Genomic DNA, 25,157 nt, shown 5'->3' with positions numbered 1-25,157 from the left:
TTCCCTTGCCTTCCCTTGCCTTCCCTTGCCTTCCCTTGCCTTCCCTTCTTTTCCAGATTACTAGCATAACAACCCTTTGCAGATATTTTGCAGTTTTTGATCTTGTGCAAACAGTGGACTGCTTTGGATACTGGAGTGTCACAAGGGCAACGGTGGTGGAGGCTGGTGACACAGTCACTGGTCTGTAATGAGATTATAGGAACACTGACCTTGCAGACCAGTGCTGCTTGTTGCTGAAGTGATGCACGGCTCTGGGGACAGGTCAGTGTCCTCAGCACATGCAGCTCAGGGCTGCCGCTGGGCCGTGTGCCCAGGTTGCTGGCATCTGGCACCTCCATCTGTTCCTCTTTGAGCCTGGGCTCCTAGTGGAGGGGATGGAGCAGAAAGGGGGGGGATTTGCACCCTCTGCAGGTTGTCTTCACATTTCTGTGTCCCAAACATTGTGACTTCCTTCTCCCTCCTCATTTACTTCCAAATCTCAAATTTCTTCAGAATTGCTGTTCTGGAAAATATCATCTTGAGCCACGGAATAACCCTCTGGGTTGATGACCGCATTTCAGACTGCTGCTCCCCAGCTGCTGTGGTTCTCCTTTAGCTCCCTGACAAGCCTTGCAGCAAAACTAAACTTCCTGTCTGCCAGGGGCTGATGTGGTATAGTATTTCTTATTTTACCCTATTGTCTGCCTGTGGAGGGTTATCCTGTTCATGCTTTTTTCCCTGTAATTGCCATTATTAATCGACCTTTTATGACAGCTTAGCTTATCTCCCCTAAAGTCTGCAACAACTTGTGAAATGTTTTGACTTGGTGGAAAAAAGTCCAGTGTGATTATCTTCTGCACTGTGTTTTACCCTCAGGAAATTCTGGCCTCCTCTTCCCTAAGCTGAGAGACACATAAGCGTTACAGGAGCAGGCCAGCATTTGTACTTCCAGAAGAAAAATCTTAGTGTGTATAATATGTCATCCTTCTAAGAGTTTGTTTTAAAGTGCGTCCTTTGCTGCTAGTAGTTTAAACGTGCCTCTCTTTTGACTTTCTGTAAAAGACAGAATAAATTCAAAACCCAGAGGTGGTTCTGAAAGAACTCTTTGCCTTAGTGATACATTTATGAAATGCTTGAAGATGATAAGCATAATCCTATAGCCTTAAAATTTTTTGAAGGAGAAAAAGCATACTTTTTTAATATGCATTTTAAGCCCATTACGATCTGAAGTTTGTATGCAGTGCACTGTAAAGCAGGATTTATCTCTTCCATGTGAACCAAAGTAGGATGCCTTTGGCATGCAGAAGTGTCCAGTACTTGCTTCCCTGTTCAGTATCCCAAGGCATAGAATATTGATGCCAAAATAAAATCAAATTTCCTATATGTGATAGAGCAAACACATCTAATATACAGAATGTATTCTGTGGAGAATCTTTCTTGCCTCTTCAGTGCTCTGAGGTTTACATAGTCGCTGATGATGCCTTGATTTCAGAGTGAATTATTTATGGCAGACACATCTGCGTTACATGGTTGCTCATCAGACCAGCGATGTGCTCATTCTGTGGTTTGCTGCCGCCCAAACTCTGCTGTGACCATCATCTCTGTTATTTATTTCTAGCTGGTACCTTGAGGCAGTCAGATCTCCATATACTTACAGGAATTCCAGACTGCAAAGCTGAGAGTGAAAACACATGAGAAAAAACCCAGCAATGCTTATCAAATGCAAAGAGCAGAATCCTCTTTCTCTGTGAAATTATGCAGCTCACCCAATAAGTAATTGGTGGGTGAAAGACAACCAAATTTTACTATCCCAGGTCTTGTCCACACACTTCTTGCATAAGTGTTTGCACGTCTGATGTGTGGAGAGTTTTTTCATGTTTCCTTACAGTACCAGCCTTCATTCGGATCTGGAGCTCAGCTGTGAAGGCCAGTGCAGACAGTACCTCCTGTCTGTTACAGCTCCCTTTTTTTCCCCCCGAGATGGGGTTCTTGTGTTGAACTGCAAGATTTTATACAGAGTATATTCTCTGCACAACAGAGAAATGAAAGAAGAAAAGAGAAGTGAAAATAAAGGCAGTGAGAAAGCTTCACCAACTGCCACGAGTATCAAGTCGCTCAGCACAGGAGTATGCTTCTCGTGGTCAAAAAGATAAATGACCTGGAAGGCCCTTCAGACCCGAGAATAGTCTACAGAGGGTGTCAGGTGGGCTCAAAATGTGTTAATTAAAAATGAATGAATAAGTCTTGGAGAATACTTTGGAGCAGAATTGTCTGACAGAAGAAATACATGTATGATATCCATGTAGACTTTGCCAGGTTGTCTGGCTTCTTCACTCGCGCAGTTCACAAAACCTACTTGTCTTTCACTCTTGTATGCCGAGATGCTTTATGAGATTTAAATAAAAATACATGTGAACAGCATAAGGAAAACACAGCATCTCCTCTAGTTTTGTCTGATTTACCTAGAAGAATGTTATATTCATTAGATGTGACATTACTTTCACAAAACTTTTCTTTTGTAGATGAATTTGTGTGGGAGTGATCACAGTTCATCAGTCCTAAAATAAAACCACAAGATAGCACATATCCTTCCTTCCTTTGAAGAGCACATAGCTGTAAAGCACAATGGTGGCACATAGCAGCTGAGTGTCACATGTTGTCCTGCTTTCTCCCATGCGCATCGCTGCAAAAGCAAAATGACGTCTGCTAGGGTTTTTCCATTGTGAAAATCTGTGGGGAAAGAGCTCTGCAGAGCTTCCTCTATCAGTATTCACTGACTTTTATACTCATTACACAGTCAACTGATATTCATATTGGATGATCTTACCTTTCTTACACAAACCTCTGTTTCTTTATGTGATACTTAGGGACATGATTTAGTGGGTGATGTTGGTGGTAGGTGAACAGTTGGAAGAAATGAGCTTAGAGGTCTTTTCCAATGTAAATGATTCTGTGATTCTTCGTTTTCTTCGTTAGAAGGTGAAATGAACTGTTCCTTAAGAAAAGCAGTGTGCATATGCGTTTGAGTATTTCAACGCATATTTCAGGTACATCATTCTGCCTATTTTTGCAGGTTTGAGTTCAGCAACTTGGAGCCCTCTTTCAAATCTCTCCATAATATTTACTTTTCTTATAGAAGTTATCGGAGGCAAGAGAGGAGGAGGGGTTAATGAGATCTATAGTGAGATCACAGTGTGCCTAGTGCTTGCCATATGCTTCTATCGTCTTTCCTTCCTTTATGCAGATAGCAAATAGTCCAAGGGCAGGTGCGGTCCTTATTTTGTTTGTTCAGTGAAGGCACAGTGGTGTTTGTCCTGTTACAGGGGCTGTTGAGCATGTGTGATGATGGTATTACTGCATGTTTGGAAAGTATCACACGGCTGGAGTGGCAGCTTTGAGTAGTTTGTAATTAGATCATGGTGTGGCTTTGTCTGCTGTGACCATGCCTTCTAATTGTGCTTGTGTACACGTATAGAAAGAGGGATGCTAGTTCAGACAGCTGTTTGAAAAAAAAAAACACAAACCACAAGTCTGTGATTTAGTGAGCATTAAAATAAACTGCACAGATTTTTTTTTCTGTATGTATAGACCTGTGGCAGCCAAGCAGTCCAAAATAGCAGTCTTTTTCTTTTGAGGAAGAGCATTGTGGCTAAACTGCTTTCCTGGTTGGAAAGAACTGTGAAGCAAAGCATGAGTTGCTCATAACAGTCATGTGTAGCACACAGCTCAGAAAGCTTAGTAAGTTTCCTGTATTACACTGTGTTGTATTTTACCTTGGTAATAAGTTACGTAGCCTTGACAAGAGTAACATCCTGATTGGAGGCCTGGGGGCAGTTCCTAATCTTATGCTCGTAGACTGATGTGTCCAGAGGGGCAAATGATGATGACTACCACAAATTTGTTCTTGGTACAGCCATATCACTAGGGGCTGCGTTGTCTTCTGAGACAGAAGAAGAGCATCATTCTCTTAACACTGGAGAGTTGACTTGATATAGTAATAATATAACTATAATTTTACTTTCCATCTCACCTTGTAAGTAAAAGAAGAGAAAGAAGGAACATCAAGACATTCCAATTTCTTTTGTTAACCTCACTGTGTTTCTGTGCTGTTGATTACCAAACGCGTCTGCAAAGCTGATTCCTAGGTGTCTACACCCCACTGCAAACATGATATTTTTAATGTACCTTTTTCACTACATTTTCAGATAGAATCATAATTCTTAATGTTATCTTGCCTTCTGGGAGGTGTTTTCAAGCTTTTGTAATTCTGTTTCTTTATATCTAGTTCCAAGAGAAGGCCTTGCTGAGAACAAGCCACCTGAAGAATTTCGACATGAAAAATTAATTTGCTTTCTGAGTTACACATGTGAAAAGAAAACGTTTTAAACTGTTGTGTTACTGGGAACCATCTATTTCTATTTTTTTTCGTTTAATCCCCAGGTAATTTGTAAATAGGTGAAAAGCTTTTTCTCTGGGAAAAAAAAAATATCCAAACGAAAATTAAAAAAATCCCCGTAAGTTAAATTTTGACAGAAACCGAATATGGAAGAATTGAATCCAGAAATAAGTTTCCCAGAAATAAGGAGTTGGTCCACTAGACCATGTTGCCCAGGGCCTCATCCAGCCTGGCCTTGAACACCTCCAGGGATGAATCATCTGCAGTTTCTCTGGGCATCTAGAGTCTCACCAGTGCCTCACCACCCTCATAGTGTAGAATTTCTTTAGATTACGTACCTGTATCTCCTCTCTTTTACTTCAAAGCTGTTATCCCTCATCCTACCACTCGTCTCCCTGTTGAAGAGTCCCAGAGCCTTCTCTTCTGAATAGCTCCAACATTTTGCCTTCATGGGTGAGATGCCTTCTCACTGTTGCTTTTGTGTGTGACTCTAAGGCTTCTCTCAGCAAACTCCTGCACACATGCTTCACTTGAAGCTCCAAACTGACCCCTCTTGAGATGCTGTTACGTTTAATGTACTTTACTGCTTCGAGTTTGAAATGAAGAGAAAAGATGGTAAAACTGAACTTTCAATGTAATTTCAAGGATTGATTTTACTACTAGCAAAGTTAAAGAGGAGAATGCCTTTATTTTATAGATCGGGTCAAATATCTCTGGGATATTTTGGGGAGAAGAAGGAAATCAAAAAGTATTCTTCCTACCTGCTGGATCAACAGTATGTCTTAGGCGAAGCTTATGTGCTGGCTGCTTTTCCCCAAATTTGTTGTTTTTCATAAAATGCAGTCTTTAATGGCCAGTGTGATGATCTAATCTTCAGTCTCACTGCCTTCATGTTTCTGCGTTCCTGTAATCCAAACACATTTTTTAAAGAATATTTTGTGTTTTGTAACTATTTTTTTCCTTATTGCTTAGCAGACAGCTGGAAAAAATATACTGAAATGTGCTTTTGGCAGTTCTCGTGCTGTGATCATAAAAGTTAAAGCCAGGATGAAAGAGAAAGTTATGTGAAAGTGCGTACAAAAAAGAAATATAAAATAAGGCAAAGACTGGCTAGCTCATATTTTAGAAAGCAATTCATGCAACTTTGAGCTTGCATATTGAAGTAAATATTAGTCTTATGATAAGAAAGGCTTTTCTTTCACATTGTTTGATAAAAAACAGAATGAACCACTGAATTGTAAAGTGTGAAAGCATTAGTTAAGATGGGGAATACCTGATTGCTTACCAAGTGGTTCAGTTTCTTTCTGTCTTGAACTCATGTGGTTTTGATTTTGTTTGAGAACAGTGCCAGATCAGTCTTTTTATATGATTTGGAATATTTGCAAAAGCAATTTCTTTGGTTAAAATTAGAAGTGTGCTTTAGATCTAGCGTGTAAGTGAACAGAAACATGAAAGATATTTTCATGACCTGGGGATGACCTCATTGGTGCTCCAGTTGCTCGGTGTGTGTACCTGGGTGTATATGTAAACCTGTCACAAATGCAGATTAATAGACAAGTGTTCATATACTGAGTAGAGAAAGAATTTCCCATGCACACTATCCAGCACTATTTCCCCTTTGTTTTCTTGGCCCTTCGTTGGCCTCTGTCCAGTATGCCCATGCCTCTCTTGCGTGGGGAACTCAGCGCTCCGGATGTGTTTGCACGTGTTTGTATTTCTTCTATCTCTGTGGATTTGTTGCCAAGCTTACCCAGCCTTCAAATTCTCATTTCCACGTAGGAATTTTGCAGCTTTCTCCTATCCTAATTGTGCAGAAGTGGTTTGGGTAGCAAATTGTTATGCTCTTGTTTTGTGGACAGGGATTATTTTATCAGGGCGTTTGAGGGGGTATGCGTTTCTTTTCTCATCTAGCTCTTAGGATTCATACTGCCTCTCTTCCATATATTCAAGCATCTAAGTGTTTTCACATTTTCTGTCTGCCTCCTAGAGCTATTAGTAAGTCATAACAATAGGGCATAGAACAATTCTGCTTTAAAATAGCTTTTCAATAAAAGCTTCGCTTCCTGTCAAAATCACACTGTCTTCTTTCCATGGGGATTTTTTTCATTTTCTGAGAAAAAACAAATACCTGAAGCCTCGAAATGAAAATATTGCTGTAGAGCTTCTTAGGGGAAGCCTTTTGGCTATGTTATGCTCTCCTCTGTAAGATGGCTAGTTAGCTCCTTAATGAGCTCTCAAGCCATTAGGAATTATGCTATGCATAAGAGAAGTCATTTCCACCATCTCATAATATTGAATATTTGTTGATAAAAGCACAGAATGCACGAAGCCAGCCTATAAAGAACTCAGCTAGAGTTTGTCTTCTTTTTCATTATGTGCCTGTTTAGCATTTTACACCTACATAAAATGGAAATAAAATGCTACAAATCTGGAAGATAGGGCACGATTGTCCTTTTACTTCCACCCCTTCAGTATCAGTTTGAAGTATGACAACATATTTTACCTCTTGGTGTTTAATTATGCCTTTAAAAAATATAAAAAGCTGCACAGGTGAATACACAAAAACTGAAGCCATACACCAGAAGTAGAAGTCCTTTGGACTCTTACTAGTGAAGGCATTTTCCAGTAGTTAGCACGCACGTTTTCACTAACATGATGTTTGCTCTTCTATATGGAGAGCTTGACATGGCTGTTACGTCTTTTTTGTCTGCAGCTCCTTCATCCAAATGCAGAACATACCTTGAAAGCCTTCTGGATCCACTCCCTTCTGCTATTGCAGAACATACCTTGAAAGCCTTCTGGATCCACTCCCTTCTGCTGTTGAGACAAACAGTTTGTCTGGTTCAGTCATCTGCATCATTATTCTTGAGTCAACAAGTTATTTTATGATTCATTTCTTCCTTTTATGTACCAAACTTGATTGTATTTGCACCAATTGCCTTTGCACCAGTGTAGCCTCCATTCCTTCTATTGTCATAAGGAATCATCACCCTTCTTTTCATTTTTATATTGTTTAGGATGACACGGGTATTTTGTAAAGGGTATCTGTATTTCAGACACATGTGAGTGTGAAGACCCCACTCCAAGTCTGTTTCGTGGATATCAACAAATCATTATGGTACCAGTTTGAAGTATAATTTCACATTCCATTGAAAAATTCTGACTCCAAGAGTGCAATGCTTGTAGATGCATTGTTGGAATATGTCTTGATGACCCTCTGCATCAATAGAACAGTTTCAGTAAGACACTTCTTAATCAAAGATTCATACACGTTGTAAGCCAGAACAACCAACCCTGCCTTCTAAAATACTCGAATTCTATTTTTCTTTAGCTCTTTGTAGCAAAAGCAACGTGCTGATGTAATATTAGGGCTAAAAGAAGCTGCCTTTTTTTTTCCCTTGGTTTCTAAGGATACTGGCATATGTCGGATCACTTGTTCTCTGACGTAAACAGTGTCCTCTCTTAGTCATCGCAAGTCAGTTTTTCATTGTTTTTCCACAGAGAGACAAGGTAACAACGTGATTAGCTTTTGCTGCTTGCCTATTTCTTTCTTAGTGCAATTAATTTTAAAAGGGCAGTTCATAACTCTTCCTTTAAACTCCCTGGCCAGTGGTGACTGCCTGTTTCTCTGCCCAGAGAAGCTGTGGGTGTTCCATTCTTGGAGGCATTCAAGCCCAGGTTGGACAGGGCCCTGGGCAGCCCGATCTGGTGGGTGGCAGCCCTGGCCATGCAGGGGTTTGGAGCTGGATGGACTTAAAGGTCCATTCAGCCTAAGCCATTCTGTGATTCTGCAGTCATGAAACAAACACTGGTGAATATCAGAGCTCATCTAGACATGGGAAACTAAATAAGTCAATGTGAAAGCTATTCTTACTTTGTCTGCACAAGGCACTCGTGACAGATGCATATGTATGGGGACATTTTATCCCTCTCCATCTGTCACTGATGACCAACTTGAGCACCATCTATCTGAATCACAAATCTGCAACCTACAGCTTTTTCACAGTTTGCCACTTTGTGATAGTATGGTGGTGGATTAGTTATGTTTGAATCACCTGTAAGAAGGAACTATCCAGTGTGTGCAGCCTCAGAGGAGGAACGAGTGCCACCATGATGTATCAGAAAGCTTCCTTGAGATTAAAGGAGAAAGTCTAAGGCAGGTAGAAGGGCTCTGCTACTAGCTCCATGGAGATCTGAGATCTGGATATAAATGGGTTATTTCCATCTTTTATTTTGTCTTTTCAGAAAATGAGGATGAGAAAAGTAGATCGCGAAGTTCCAAACGTGTCTCCTGCTGGCAGCAGCAATTTGAACTAGTTTAGCTTTGAAATTTCCCATGTACTTATTGCCTACAAAAACAGTGGGATGGATAGATGAGCTCTGTCCTTTTGAAGTGCTGTGATGATTGGCAACAGCTTTTGCGGCTGAAGTGAAAAAGCTGATGCTGTAGTTTGCTGAAGAAAGCCTGTCAAATGAGCTTAGTGAGGAGCTGTCGTAAGTACATACCTGAATTATGTATCAGCCTTCTCCTCATTAAAAAATATATTTTGGTGATGTGTTGATGGATTAAAAAAGTATCTTTGCACTACATGCCAACCAAAACTGGAGGGTTACAGGGAAAGTCTTTGAAATGATAATTTGCTTGGTCACATGTAGTTTTAAATGGAGAAGTTCGCTCTTTTTACTGAGCACAGTAAAAAGTTGAACTGAAACTGTTGCATCCCAAAATCAGCATCTCGGGTGGAGGATCGTTTGTGTCATCCCATACTGCCAGCATTTTTCGGAAAGAGGCCCATGGCCTGTTTTGTGTTTTGTTTTGTTTTGTTTGCTCTTTTTTTTCCCTAGCAATGAGACCAATGAACATATCCCATACTCAGCCAGTAGCTGGTAGGGATGACTTAGGACTGTCCATTGCGTATTTAGTGTTTTTATGAGGCTCCTCTTCCATGCTGAGCTAACCATAACTGCTATCGCAGTGAAGCAGTGAATTCTATACAAACAAAGACATATTTGTTTATCCTAGAGCATGGAAAATGCAATGTAATGCAAAACCAGCCTAATGAATCTGGCTGTACGTATAGGTGTGTATTTGCTACTTCCAAGCTTCCAATATTTTTGCTTTGAATTTGAGAGTATCATTTAACACATTTATACAAAATCAGAGCTTTGTCCATGTTATATTTCAAGATTTCTTATTAAGTTAAGGATTTTGATTCAATAAGTAAGTTTAATTAGTTACGATTTAAAGAATAATCATCAATTCTATTGCACAGTGCCATGCGAACAAGCATTAGGCAGAAAGCCTTATTCGTATTCCACTGTGCTGCATCGCATGGCCTTTACCACAGACATACCTCAGTCAGTGCTGTGCTGTGCAACTGCAGCATAAACATGGCAGAGGAATGCAGCAGGAGGGAGCTGTGATGAGCTCTGCAGAAGCAGAGCAAATGCTGTGCCCGCTGCTCGTGGGTGGCTGTGCCACGTCCTGTAGTGACAGCAGGGAGAGTGGGCTGTTGGAAGCAAGAGGAGAGCATCTAGTCACACAGAACCCTTATGGTGGAAATAACCAGCTTCAACATGAGGTAATGTCTGGAGAATTTCCCTTCCATACTTAATATACACAATGCATAGTGCTAAAGAGTGGCAGAGATTTCCAGAAGCAGCTTCAGACCGGTCTTGAGTTATGGCTGTGAAAAAATGCATGCATTTTTTTAAAAGCAAGAGCTTGCAAGAAGTTCCTTGAATATCTTTTCTTTTTGTTTTGTTCCCAGTGTATTTTGTCGTAGCTCATGGCAGGAATATCAAATGCTGGAATTTTTAAAAAAGGATGTTGACCCGTTTATGCTTCCTTGTAAGCCAGCTGTGAAACCCCCAGAAGTTTATGTTTCAGCAGTGTTAAACCAACACTACTTAGAAAACATCATCCTAACATCCTAAGGCCTATACAAGAATTTAGAAAGTAATACTGCCTGCTGTTCTGTCTTGCAGGGCTGTTCATTTTTGCATGTCATAGAAATCAGTGTTTCTACTGAAAATGCTGTTCAGGCAGGTTGGAGGTGCCTAGTTACCAAAATGATAGAAATCTAAATTTTCTGATCCTTTCACTCTTCCTTACATTTTATCCTCATTTATTTTCTTTTTTTCCTCTCGCCATTTTTATGTTCAAAGAGGAAACTCCTGTTACAGTCCCTGATTTTCCTCATAGTTGCCCTCCAGAGAATTTGTTTCTCTTTGAACTACTGACAAAAATGGAGAGCGTAAGAAATTCCTTGATCACCTTTAGATAAAGCAACTGTGATCAAGAACACTAAGTCTGTTATTTCAGGAACATTACCTGCTTTTTCTTTAGAAATGAAAGTCTTTAAGGATCTTTGATACTCATTTGCAAAACAGTTCCTTAAAGACCTAAAATTTCCAGCAGTCGGTTTTTCCTTCTGTATGGCTTGCACTTCCATGAGTGCAAAATGCAGAGCTAGAGGTGGTGGCTACACTGAAAAAGAGAGTTTTGCAGTGGAGAATGTGCTCTATCAAATAGCATTGTTGTGCTACTTGTATCTGTTGTGGTTTGCATGGAAATTGAAGGAGGCATTACTTTCAGAGTGACCTACGTAGTAAGTGCTAAACTTTTTGGTCCTGTGATTTAGAAGATAACTGTCTTTTCAAATACACTTTGACCTAAAAATGGAACTGGTTAGTCACCTTTAATTAGGCAACCTTTCCAATATCAACAACGTTCCTTCTGTTCCTAGGAAGCTGCAGAAGAGCTTAGCTGACTGTAACTGCAGAAGCAAATAGTGACATTTCACAGTGTCTGTCAGGTAGCAGAAATGCTCGCCGTTTCAAAATGCTCTTTCCTCAAACATTTATCAGGTTGTAATCAATCTAGGAGGGTTGTAAAAGCTTTCTGAAAGCCTTAATGATGTGCTGGCTTAGGCGTGATGAGAGACACCGAGATATTTATGAAGTTGATTGCTGCATTTAATTTCTTACGGCTTGCCCCAAAAGATGTTACTAGTCATCCACCCATTCATTTGTTATCACAAACCTCTGTATCTGGGCTGAATTTGTATCTAAGTGTTTATAAATGTCATCTTCCCATCGTCACACAAAACCTGCCGTGGTTACAAAGAGAGATTGTCTTTTATACAGATACTGTCAGAAAGCTAATAGAGCTAAATAAGAATTTTAAATATTCATGCAACAGATGTATTCCTTCGTGTTTATCATATCTTGGAACATGGAAACTCTTTAACATAGTTTTACTTTATTGCATGCGTGGGTGTCAGATAAATGAGACTTGTTAAAATTATTTTTTTATACCTCTTCTGTAAGATCTGTGTCCTGTTGTCTGCCATGGAAGGGAAGCATTTCTGCTCGTTTGGAGAAACTTTTAAAAAGTTCATAATCCAATTGAGATTTTCAGAGTCCTTTTATTAAAAAGTAAGAATTCTGTGAGGCAATTACATTTGTGGAATATAAAGGGTGATTAAGTTCTATGTTAAATGGCTTACAAGGGATTAATGGGAAGAGCAGCTATTCCTCCAGCCAGCTATCTTCAATCACTTTTCATAGCAAAGACTTTCTGTAATTCCACTGACTCGCTCTGCCTCTTCCACAACTCCTTTCAGCTTTTTGTGCCCATGTAAGATTTTTCATTGCTGCTGGAGATACTGGTCGATGAGGCTTTATTCTGGGTTCACTTTAGACTGTACTGGTTTTCAAAAACCCTGATAGAAAACTGTTAACAATTCTTTGATTGGTGCTGGAAAGTGATACTGCGTGGAAAACCTTTGTTTCTATTCCTTCATTTGCACCAGTTCTGTAAATTCAGGTGGAAGAGAAAGGCAAGTGAATAATGCATAGTCTGGGAATCAGGAGAAGTGAGTTCTCCTTCAGGCTTCCATAATGGTGTTCTAGGAAAAACCACAAGTGCCAAGTGTGGCTGTGTTCATCTTTGCCATGGTAGCAAGCTTTTGTCTTGGCTTGCAAAACAATTTTTCCCCATAAGTTATATGGCAATATACATATGCATGAGTGTTCTAATTATGAGACTTTGTGATGTGCACTGCTGCACGTTGTATTAAATAGTGTCCATCTGATTTAAAAGGGTTGGGCTGAGTGCATGGCCTGATTACTCTTATTAGACCTCTTATATTCCCTGGTATTAACAGATAGGAAGAAACAATAAGTCAATGCCAAAAGAGGAAATGTAGGGCTTTAGTCACAGTCATGGAGTTGTACGTATCAGATAAAATGATGCTGTTTCATTCGAATCGGAGTATTTTTTAACCTAGCTGACAAACAACATGAGGGAATAATATGTACAAAGCTATCTTATCATAGAAAAGAAGTCCTGGAATTAATAGTGCTCTGCTAGGACCTTATCGGTGGATTAAGGTTTTCAAGCACAGACTGAAGAGTTGTAAGCAGATACAGCTGTGTGCTTGATTAGCAATTATTTAGGCCTTGTTTGTAATGCTTCTTGCCTTGAATTTGCCACTGTGATAGTGCTAAAGGCTATCCCAGGGCTTATGGAGACTATTTGAAGCGTATTATCAGCGGAAGGTTTGATTCAAGCTGTGCTAACAGGTGAACTCTAAAGAGGCAAATAACGAGAAAAGCCAGCATGTCCTGGCTAAATATGAGGCAATCATAGAATCATAGAATGGCTTAGATTGGAGGGGACCTTAAAGACCATCTAGTTCTTAACCCCTAGCTATGGCCAGGGTTGCCACCCACCAGCTCAGGCTGCCCAGGATCCCGTTCAAACCTGGCCTTGAGCCCCTCACCAGGAATGGGGCATCCATGACCCCTCTGGGCAGCCTGTGCCAGGACCTCACCACCCTCTGAGTAAAGAATTTCTTCCTAACACCTACCCTAATTCTCCCTTCTTAGTTTAAGGCCACTTAGCTTTGTCCTGTCACTTTCAGGCCATGTAAAGAGTTGATCTGCCTCCTGATTTAGGTTCCCTTCAAGTACTGGAAAGTGGCAACGAGGTCTCCCAAGAGCCTTCTCTTTTCCCAACTTCTTCAACCTATCTCCATAGGAGAGGTGCTCCAGACCTTTAATCATCTTCGTAGCATTGCTCTGGTCCCACTGCAACAGCTCTTGTAATGGGAGCCTCAAACCTGAATGTAGGGTTCCAGATGGGGCCTCACAAGGGCAGAGTATAGGGGGTCCCTCTTCCTCTCCCTCCTGGTTCCCCCTTCAGATATTTACATTTATACTAAAGTATCTCTAGATCCCAAGTATCTCCACATCCCAAGATGTGGTCCTTCAAAAGGTAAATCCTGTATAGCTCTGTGAGACCTCAGACCTCTGCAGTGTGTTCTCTTTCTAGGATCACGAGGGTGCAACTTGGGAATGTTGGAATGTTTATCTAGGTGCTGAACTTACAAATATATATATGTATATATAAACTTCTATGTGAACATGCACAGGTAAATGAATATATAAAAATATGCAGAATGTATAAAAGCCAAAATTAAATATATAATTAAACATCTTTGTATATGTTCAATATATAAAACAATAATTCACATGATTCATGAGAATTTATTGTTCATACGATAGGTACATACATGGAATGTTTTTTGGAATGTTCAGCAGCAGTGATCCATGGGTTAGGTCATTGCATTTTCTTCATAAAGTCTGAGCTGAATATCTGAAGCAACTGCTTTGGGTTTTTCAGATCACTAGGATAAGCTGCTGTTTCTTGGCAGTATTTTATTTTGGTAGGCGAATTGCAGTTTGATGCGTGTGTAGTGGGACAAGGTTAACCTAATCTTGGTGAGAATGTGAAGGATAAGAAGCTCTGTTAGTGTCAGTTTGTATATTTAAAAATTAGGACACCTTTTTGTGTTACTGAGGCATCAATTGCATTATACCTCAACAGTAGTGTTGTTAATTGCTATGATTAGCATTTATTTTGAAATAGTGTATTGTCCTCTGGTATTCTTTTTCTGGCTTTGGCAAACAACCAAATGCAAATGACTGTTTAGCCAGAGTTCAGGAGAAAAAAGATCTAGATCCACTTTCCTAGAAGAGGCTTGTAGCTTCCTGGGGATGCTGTGACAAAATGTAGTCACAGCAGTAGAGTTGTCTCTGATGTGCTGTGATGTAGTCCATGCCTGGTTTTTTTTGTGCTACTCTAAGACATGCTTCTTCTTTCTCTTGCAGGAGAACCAGAATTTAAATATGTTGGGAATATGCATGGGAATGAAGCTGTTGGAAGGGAGCTGCTCATCTTCTTGGCTCAGTACTTATGTAATGAATACCAGAAAGGCAATGAAACTATTATCAACCTGATCCATAGCACACGTATCCATATCATGCCATCTTTGAATCCGGATGGCTTTGAGAAGGCAGCATCTCAGGTTTGTAAAACTACAATATCTATCTATGTATTTAAGACTGGTTATAAGGAAAAAGTTTCTTTCCCTAAGGCAGTGGCACAGGTTGTCCAGGGGTACCCTGTCCCTGGAGACTTTCAGAGTCGTGATGGTCAGGGCTCTGAGCACCTGATGTATCTGTAAGTGTCCCTGTTCATTGCAGTGAGTTGGACTAGATGGCCTTTAAAGGTCCCTTCCCATTCAAGTGATTCTGTAATTCTGTATCAACCTGAGGATCAAAATGGCACCTTAATTTATTTTATAAGTATATAAACTCTGTGGGGATCACTGAATGGTACAGCGTAATTTATTTTCTAATAGTACAGTAGGCTTCTTCTCTTTAACAAAGAAGATATCATGTTTGGGCTTTCCAAGGATAGCCGTCTCTGTTTTAAAGGAATATACTTCATTTTAAAATGTAATGATGTTTATGCTTCATGCCTATTCTTTCATCTGGGTTTGCTGACCAAATTGCTTCCTGAACAAGTAACTTGCAGGAAAACATCGTGTTTCCAAAGTACTAGAGAGGAAAAAAGGTTGATGTTTCCTCTAATATTCTTACTTGAATGCATGTATGTGAATTAGTTGCATTATGTGAATTATCTCAAGGAATCTAAGTGAGCCGTATTTTTAATAAAAACAACTCAATCTATATTTTAGGCATAAGGTACTTAGGTTAAGCTAAGTGCTATTAGTCAAGACAATCTAGTATTTAGTTTAAGATGGAGACTCAGTAAGGAGTGTTAGTGCATGGTTAGCAAATAGAGGACAAATGGGATACTCTTCTGTCGCATTTCTAGTGTGTATTATTATTCTAAAGGAAAACAACAATTGTTCTACAAGTCCTATTGATGTCTCTATATATTTAGATATATAAATATGGAATCTTTTGATGTGGCTATTCATTTATGGTTAAGTAAGTTAAACTCTATTGAGCTCTTCATTCAGCAGCCTATTAGGAGGGCTTTTAAAAACCTGAGACCTGTTTTAACCCATGTCCATGAGGATGTCTCCCTCTAGTGGTAATAAAGCAGGAGTTGTCCTCAAATTGGTGCGTTATTCCACTTGATTGAAATCTCTCACTGTAGAGATTCAGTAATGAGATCGTCTGAAACCTTTTAGCCAAAGTACATTCGCTTTTACAAGCCTTGTTTTAAAATTATCAATGATTTGCATAGCAGTTTCTTTTAGTGCTTTTAGTTCTGATTTAGCACCATCTTTACGCACAGTGAGTGATACTACTTTTAATATATTCCAAGACTAAGACCAAAAATCTACCTAAGCCTATTTCACAGAGCACTGAAAGCTTAGAGAGACAAGCTGAGGAAAACTACGCATGCTGAAGGCATTTCCTTAATGCAGAATCACATCTCATGTGAAAGAGCAGCTGAAAGATTCTGCAGAACTCTTCTCTGCATCTTTGTTTGGTGCCGCCATTGCAGCAGATGAAGCTGACGGTTGCCACAAAAATAAAACTCTCAAGAGAAATAAAGATTAATGTCCTTCTTTGTCCTGAAGCCATTTAGAACTACGAAGGAAGTGCAAATGTGCCTTGCAGCTGGTGGATACACCCACAGCTGCTCAGAGGCTCTTAGGAATGAGGTCTGTAAGGCAAAGCATGCACCTGAGGCAATGGGGAAAAGCCATGTCCTGAGGGCAGGCTCAACAAGCACAAACTGGACAGGCACTGGAAAGTCTGATGGTAATTTTGCCCGTCTTTAGTCCAGACTTGTTATGATGAGAGTGATTTCCTCCTCTGAGACAGTTTGGGTTTATTTAGCTTTTACTCCCACGTGATCCATTCTTACTCTTGAAAGGTAAGAACACGATGTAAATTTACGTTGATAAATATACCTACAGAAGAACTGATTCCTAAACTGCTGAATCTGCCAAGCTCCCTTCTCTTTCTGTTTCTTTCCCTCATTTAGCCCGGTGAACTTAAAGACTGGTTTGTTGGTCGAAGTAATGCCCAGGGGATAGATCTGAACCGAAATTTCCCTGATCTGGATAGGATAGTCTACGTTAATGAGAAGGAGGGTGGCCCAAACAATCACCTCTTGAAAAACATGAAGAAGGCTGTGGACCAGAATCCCAAGGTAAGCAGAGGCAGGAGAGCGAGTTGCTTGCATGCCTCTCTCTTCCATTTTCTGTAAGCAGATATGCAGCCAACCCTTGAAGCTGTGTGTGCAGTCTTTGTGATTCTGTTTTTGTGTAACTGCTTTGTTCTTTTTTTTCTGATCACTTTAAATTTATTCATCTGATGGCCTTCATAGCCATTTTCTATCTTCAGATTCAGATTATTAAATGAAGTAATTTCACTTTCAGTGCAGAGAACTGGACTATGTCCAAACAACTTATACTTTGAATTATTATTCTTGGTTTTATGTTTTAGTTTTAGCTTAGATATAATCATAATATGAAGAAAAAAAAAAAAACTGAGATATGTTTCCTCATTCTGATCTAATTTACACCAGTTTTAAAGCTGATAACGAATCTACCCAAGTTTTGATGTAAAAGACTAATCCAGCTCTCTTGATTTAAACGATTTCACAACACACATGACAATAACTAAGTCACATATATGCAAGTAACTAAGTCTCTACACTAAATAATCAATTTTTAACTGCTGGTAATGCTGTTTTGTTAAAGCTTGCTCCTGAAACGAAAGGTGTCATTCACTGGATTATGGATATTCCCTTTGTGCTCTCTGCCAATCTTCATGGAGGAGACCTTGTTGCAAACTACCCTTATGATGAGACTCGGAGTGGTATGTAGATACGAGGAGATAGAAATACTTATTCTATGCTTTTCTTCCCCATATTTATTATAATAAACATTATTCAATGCTCTGTATTATGTTGTCATGTACTTACATCAATGCTACCTGAGATCCACGTAGTAAACATAATGGCATGACAGTAATGACTTATTATTCATTTGTTATTACTCATTAATTAATAACATGTTTAAAAGTAGTCACTGTATGACCATGTTGTCCAGGTTTGAAGACAGATATCTTGTTTTGCAAGAGTTACATGACGGAGGTGATGGAATGCCTGAGGAAATCGTGATCCTTCATTTAATAAAGACATCCCAGGTCTTTAATTAGCTGAGGCCATTTGTACCTTGCTAAGTGAAGCTAGATAGATGTGTCTAGACTGTCTGTATGATCTAAGGTTTCTCTACTTGGCACGTTTACAGAGAGGATTTCTGAAAGCAACATTATGCTAATAAAAACAGCAATTGCTGTTTTGGTAATTGGTCATGTTGGTCAATTGGTCAGTATTGGTCATATAAAAACAAGGATCACTTTGAGGTGGAGATGTTACCATTTAGCACACGGCTGTTACTGCCACTGTAGGTTGTACGCATCACTGAAATGATTGTGATGTGATGATATTGTTGGTAATTGACTTTCTTCAGTCTACCCTCCAGTAGTTTAATTGCAAATTCTTGGAATACCAGGCTGCACAACTTAAGTAGAAACATTTTTCCATGTTCTGTTTTCTTAAGAAGAACGGAAAGCCTAAAATGCCTTGGATTTTTTGGTGCACATTGAAACGCATATCTTAATAAATAAATATTAAGGCTGAAATGAATACTCATGTTAATAACAGGGCAGCCTGGTACAGGCAATTGATTAAGGACTGGAGGAATGTTAGTGTGATTCAAATAATGCCATGTTAGTTGATAGTGCTATAGAACACTTTCTGACAGACAGAGAATTTACCAGCACCATCCTGAAGGCGCAGCATGGGTAACCTCGGTTCTGACCCCAGCCTGTATGACTGTGTTTTTGGTAATTCTTGTTCTTGGACCTTCTTTTCTCCCCAGGCAGTGCTCACGAATACAGCTCCTGCCCTGATGATGCTATTTTTCAAAGCCTGGCTCGCAGTTACTCATCTTTAAACCCTGCTATGTCTGATCCAAACAGACCACCGTGCCGTAAAAATGATGATGACAGCAGCTTTGTGGATGGAACGACAAATGGGGGTGCATGGTACAGTGTCCCAGGAGGTGAGACCCATGGCTGACTCAGGTGGTTATTTCAAGCTTGAGTTTTCACTCTGGAAACCCATTCCCTCAGACTGGAATATCACTGCTCTAGTACCACAGCAACACCAGATTGAAAGATTTAACTGTTTAATTTGTTTCAGTTCAATCAAAAAATAACTTATGAAATATTGAATATTAGCTATGAAAATGTGGACCTATTTAACTTTTAGCCTCTATTTTTTTTCCTTAGGAAAATGTTCTCTTTCCATTGTTCCGATGCAGTGCTTTCATTCTAACTAAACTGCACATGACAAAGAAAGACTTTTCCATTGGAAAAACTTGTTGGAAAGCTTGAATTAATTTCTTCTTTTGGATCTTATTTTTAAATTAGACTGAAAATTGCTCAAGAGAGCCCTTTTTTTTTTTTTTTTCATGTATTTATACAAAAGCAAGAATTAAGGAGTCCTAGTCCTAACCAGAGTCTGTGATCTTAATACGATGCAGTAAAAAATGGAGAGATGCAATGGAAATAACTGTGAACCATACAGCATGAATTTTTTTGTTGTTGTTGTTTTTCCCAAGTGTAAAAGTCAGCTGGCAAGCTGTGATTGTTGACCAAAACCTTCATGGTAGTAAGAGCGACAGAATGACTCAGAAGAAAAGCAACAACAAGAACATAAAAGGAGTTCAGTGAGAGCAGTCCTTTCTACATATAGAGCTAAGGAAAATAACTAAACATCACTTAGTTCAAGTTAAAATGTTATTGAAATTTTATTCCTTTAGTCTGGAAAGCTCTCTTAGGAGACAGAAAGTGGCAGTGAAGTCATCTGTTGTATTGGTGACATTTTGCTATCCAGATGGTAGCATGCTCAAAGTTGGCAGTGATGTAAGCTATTGAAAAGCAATTTGTACTCCTGTAGGAAGAGGCCACATCAGGCCACAAGCAAAAACAAACCTGTATATGAAATGTTTTCCTTAATGCTGGTCTTATTTTTATCAGCTTGTAATTAATGATTGAATAATTTTGGAATTTCCTTCACTATTGAGTGCATAGCTTTTCAATACCAGTAATGGTTTTTTAATGTACTTTTTGTGTGGAGTAGCTATGTGGAAATATAAATGAGAAGAGCAGATAGTAATGAATTACTAACAAGCCATATGCATATGCTGCTTGCTCAGTCATGGCAGTGTCACCAGAATCTATTCAGATCCTAACATCATTATGAAAATAGCATTTCAATGCAGTTTCCACTGCTGTGCTCATAGGCTATTGCTTAGGTATCTTTCTGTTTCAGATAATCTTAAATCACTCTTGGCACTCTGTTCATTCACATCTAACTTCAATTACCTTTCATGCTACCAGCTTTGAAGGCAATACTCATACTAATACATTTCTTAGGGATTTTATACAACACATGTAGTATGCATGCTTTCCACGTTGTGTACAAGGCTCTATCCTGTCTTGCTGGAAGTTACTGGCTTTACACGTGTGGAGGTACACCCAGCATTCTGATACAGCTTTTAATTCAAAGTGTAGGTAATTCTTATGCCTGGATTCCAATGGTACACCACACTCCCCTTTTTTGTTAAAATGAGAAGCTTTGGGAATGTGATGATGTGGATACCTCAGATATATTCTGGGTGCATAACGATGAGGAATAGGGCAGTTGGAAGCTTGGGCAGTGGTATCAAAGTTGCTTCAGGGTTGAATTAATCTTTTGAAATGTATTGATTTATTGAGTGTTGCACTTAATTACTGTAGTGAACAGGCAGATAAAGAGTGCAAATTGTAGCCAGGCCAGTACAACCAGACTGCACATGTAGTAAGGCATAGTTCACATCCAGATTATCTTTAACCCATTTTCTATGCCAGATATTCAGATCGTCACCTGTATATCAGTGATGTAGGCAGAACTTTTTTCAGGAGACCATACCAAGAGCCAGGAAACAAACTATGAGGTATGAGTGTTTTGCACAAAACCAGAATTACCTTCCTTCTTAATTCTGTCCTTGGGATGCTAGGGCATCCCTGGTGTCACCTGCTTTGAGAGGTGGAGAAGGAAAAAATTTCTGAGTATTGGAGCTGCGGTGTTCAAGGGTTGTTGGCATCACAGTAAAATTATGTTCTGCTCTTTGGCACCGTGTTATTCCTTTCATGATTTCTTTCTTTCTTCCACAAGAAAGAAAGAATCAAGAAAAGCAGCATTATCTGCTGTGTGGAACACTTCCCTGGCAGTCAGCTGTCGGGGTGACTCATGAATGCTGCTCTCTTGCTGTGTACAGGTGATGATCCACCGCATATTCTGCGTGGTGGGACATCAGAGCTGTCCCTCTCAGGAGCACATCTTGCCTTCTGTGTCCTCATTTTCCTGCCATCTAATGGAGATGCTCAGGCTTAAAAATAGAAAGCTTGTTTTTTTTTTTTTTTTAATGAGTCTGAACAGTCTCTGTTCCTATCAGTAGTTAAAAGTCTATTGCCTGATTGGCAGAAAATAGACTCTTCATCCATATGTGTTGGCAGAATCCCTCCTGACTCAATCTGTTCGCTGCCTTCAGTGTTCTCTTTTGGATATGACATCAGCTCTCTGGACATTGCTGTACACAGTGCCAGTGCTTTAGTAAAGAGATGGTATTAGGTCTCCTGCATAGTTCACACGGATCAACACAGGGCTGAATGAAGTAGCTACTTGTCAATCCTTTGAGCATCTATGGAGATGCTCAGAATACCTGGTAGTCTTTCTCTTTTCAGCCTTCTGTTAGAGAGCCCACTCACTCTGCTTGCTACCTAGATTGGGAAAGCAAGAGCTTAGCTGTTACCAGCATCTGCAAAGAATGTAATTGTAACCTTCCTAAGGACAATCACATTGCCCCCAGCTCTTGATCCACTTACAGAACTGGAACTGTCTTGGTTATCTGTTGACTGATTTGCAGTAGCCACCATTCCCACTGCAGAGAGGAGTGGCTCAGAAATGCAAAAGAATATGTCATTCTCACCATGTTTTTACACCTGTTGATGATGCTGTTGTATATATTTTTAAATTTGTATGGTTCAAGCTACATTTATAATGAGATTTCTGTTAATTAATCAAAATCTGTCCAGTGTTTCTCTTTCAAAGGTATTGCGTTCTGTCTATAGAACAAATATACGGAAAAAAATTAGTAGGATGTCTGCTTTTTTTTTTTTTTCTTGTGGAAAATCATTTATCTGGGATCTATGTACAAAAGCTTGACCAAACTCAGAATATTCTTTAGAAAACAGATGCTATTTCAAGTAAAATGTTACTGAGTTGAAATATTACATTCTCAGGAAATTTATCATGTTTTTGACCAATGTTTATCAGTTTTTCTTTCAAAGATGTTTTATCATGCTTCATTTGCTCTATAGTTAATTGTCATTCTTTTTCAATTACAAAATGATCACCTTTTACTTTCATCAGGAGACATTTGAGACATAATTGGAAATGATTTTAAGTTTCCAGTGAGGAAAAAAAAGTTATTTTTATGCCAACAACTGAAAAACCTGTCAGATAGGAGCACGCCGGTCAGGTGCATCATCACAGTCATGTTTTTTCTAAACTTTCCAAAACAAAAGTGTTTTGGAGGGTTAAGGGTTTTGTTAGTTTCTCTGTTGTAATGACATTCAGTTCAGAACTAAGCTGATTAAATAGAACTGTACCGATTGTATTTACAGCTATTATTTTCTTAGTATGTCCAGCATCTCACATGTCCCTCTTTGCTCCAGTTACTTAGGAACAATGCAAAATCCATTCATAACTCTTTTCTGGCTTCGTAGGAATGCAGGATTTCAATTACCTCAGCAGCAACTGCTTTGAAATCACAGTGGAGCTTAGCTGTGAAAAATTCCCACCGGAAGAAGCTCTGAAGGGCTACTGGGAGGACAACAAGAACTCCCTGATCAATTACATTGAGCAGGTAAGAAAAAAAGGAATGGCAAAACTCTAGTTATTGTATGTGAAACTTCAGGACTTTGTGCTGAGTGAACATCTACTTTGATATCTCATATTAATCTGATCGGTACGTAATTCTTATATGTCTCCAAGGTGATAATCCTGTGTGATACTTCTGAATGTAAGTCTGTCAAAAAGGTAAAGAAAGGAAAAAAAAATACGAAATCCATCACAGTTTTCACAGATGCTTAACTTAAGTTGGCCTCCTGAATGGTTACTAGTATACATCTCCTGAGTATAAATCCATCCCACCAGCATGGATGTGTGCACAAGGAGAGAAATTGCCCTCTACAGATAAAAGTGTGTGTGTACAGCAGATGGGATGAATGACTGCATGCACAAGGGAGCCTAGATGGCCAGGTTGGGCTGTAGGTGGCATCTCAGTATAGCATCAGGGAGCATATCTGCCAAACTGTGGCAGTGTCAAATTTCTGAAATCTGGAGGTTGTTACTTAAAGATCACAAACGTATCTGTTGTCATTAATGGCTGCACACTTGGGATTATGAAATCAGCAACATACTTTGTTGGCAGAATTGCACAAGTAATATGTTCACTTCAAGAATTTATTTTTGCAGAACCACTTGACGTAGCTAGAAATGTGAAATACTTCATCATTTAAAATGCTTGAGGTGAACAGTTTTGAAAGCAGTATGTGGGCTGGAATTTAATATGGGATCCACGTCTCAGCTACGTAGACGTTGCTCAGCTCCTTGGCTGCATGGGTTAATTTTCTTTCTGTCATTTAAAACTGTGGTGTCATTGCACGTTCCTAATTACTAATGTGTAAGAGATTGATTCGTCAACTTCCTAGCTCCTGTGGAGCTGCTGGCTTTATGTCTGAAGTTCAGATGGTCTGCCTGGCATCTTGGAGAGTAACAAGGCCAGCCCAATGTTCCAGCTCCCTCGTGATTGCCAGAACAGTGCTAATGTGTACTTCCTGCTTTTCTCAGCCAATCTGGTCTCCTCACACACTGCAGTCACATCAGTGCTTTAATTTCACTAGGAACAGACAGTTCAGATAATCCTGGTGTTTTCTGAGAAGAAAGTGGGTAGTGATGGTGAATCTTGGTCCTTGTTCTTAAGCACCTCTTAAACATCAGTGCCACTGCTATTCCTCCTTTGATTTTAAAGAAATGGGGGAATCTGGTTCTGTCACTGAAACTGGACAGAGAAGGTTTTCAGCTGGAGATCCCAAAAGCTCAGTGGATGCTGTGCCTATGAGGCAAGAAGGAACAAAGACCTGATCCACTGTAGCTCTTTTGCAGCTCAGTGGGGAGTGCTGTGACTCCAAGTTGTCCCAGCTCAAAGCCCTGGACATTTTGAGAAAGAGCCCAAGTGCCCACATTTAACCTTGTTTGACTTTGAAGCATTTCCATCCATCTTTTGCCCTAAATTCTTACAGTTGGTGAAACTTACATTTTTAAAATTTTATTTTCAGCCTCTCTTTGGAAATTTTTCAGCACATTTATGAATTCTCAATCACCAGTGCTTTCAAGCCAGTGTTTATGTTCTGTGATTTGATGAGTGTTTCTGAAAAACGTTTGTTTAATGTGGAGGAATTAGAATAACTAAGCTAAATTCTTTGACCTTGATGTTTAATAATTATTATACAGAGAAAAATAAAGACCTATTAATGGTGTGTATGTGTGTATATATATATATATATATATGTATATGATTATTAAGAATTAAGAATTATGCTTGATAGTTGTCAGCATGCATCCTTAGATATATCTATATGATATATATCAATATACTGATGCAAATTACTTCTCTTAGGAACTGTAATTGATTTTGTATGTGCTTCTGCCTTTGATTATTTTAGATTCATCGAGGAGTGAAGGGTTTTGTTAAAGATCTTCAGGGCAATCCAATAGCAAATGCTACAATTTCTGTGGAAGGGATAAGCCATGACATTACGTCAGGTAAGTTTTGTGCCTCAAGAAGCTAAGTGCTGGAATATACTGCCACATTTTTTCCTTTGCAGACTGGAGTCATTTCAGATTTTATTAGCTGATGCCTAAAGGTACGATAGTTTTGAACCTAGGAAAACATGTTGTGCCCCAAGAAACTCCTTGCCTGCAGGATGTCATGAATATTCCACTAGTGTTTTGCTGTCAGAGGAGATGAAGAGCAGTTGCTGGGGCTTAATGGATCTCTGGTGTGAAGTGCTACTGATGGCTGTTGGTTATTCATGCTTATTTTATCTTCTGATTTGTGGTGCTGCTTCACAAATCTGCCAGAATTTAAAGTTCTGTTGGCAGTGCTGTTGGCAGTGCTGTTTTGAGCTGAAAGGCGAAATTGCAGTCCAGAACTTATATTACGATGTGAACGTACCTCATCATGTGTAAATGTACTCTCTTCTGCTCTTCTCTTCTTCTCCTCTGCTCCTCTGCTCCTCTGCTCCTCTGCTCCTCTGCTCCTCT

General features: G+C 39.4%; 1 protein-coding gene across 1 annotated transcript in view; it reads left to right on the top strand.

Moving 5' to 3' along the window:
• Positions 1-25,157, top strand: part of CPE (carboxypeptidase E) — a 42,625-nt gene that overhangs the window by 13,728 nt on the left and 3,740 nt on the right. Inside the window, exons 2-7 of the mRNA XM_042829775.1 lie at positions 14,555-14,751; positions 16,695-16,862; positions 17,416-17,533; positions 18,601-18,783; positions 22,556-22,695; positions 24,557-24,656. Of these exons, the coding sequence (XP_042685709.1) occupies positions 14,555-14,751; positions 16,695-16,862; positions 17,416-17,533; positions 18,601-18,783; positions 22,556-22,695; positions 24,557-24,656 (906 nt within the window). The remainder of the gene's footprint in view (positions 1-14,554; positions 14,752-16,694; positions 16,863-17,415; positions 17,534-18,600; positions 18,784-22,555; positions 22,696-24,556; positions 24,657-25,157) is intronic.

Source organism: Centrocercus urophasianus, unplaced genomic scaffold (assembly GCF_019232065.1).
Source record: "Centrocercus urophasianus isolate 14NV4802_14NV808 unplaced genomic scaffold, USGS_Curo_1.0 seq_32, whole genome shotgun sequence".
Classification (NCBI taxonomy): domain Eukaryota; kingdom Metazoa; phylum Chordata; class Aves; order Galliformes; family Phasianidae; genus Centrocercus; species Centrocercus urophasianus.
The sequence above is the reverse complement of the archived record's forward strand: the minus strand, read 5'-3'. Positions and strand labels throughout refer to the sequence as shown.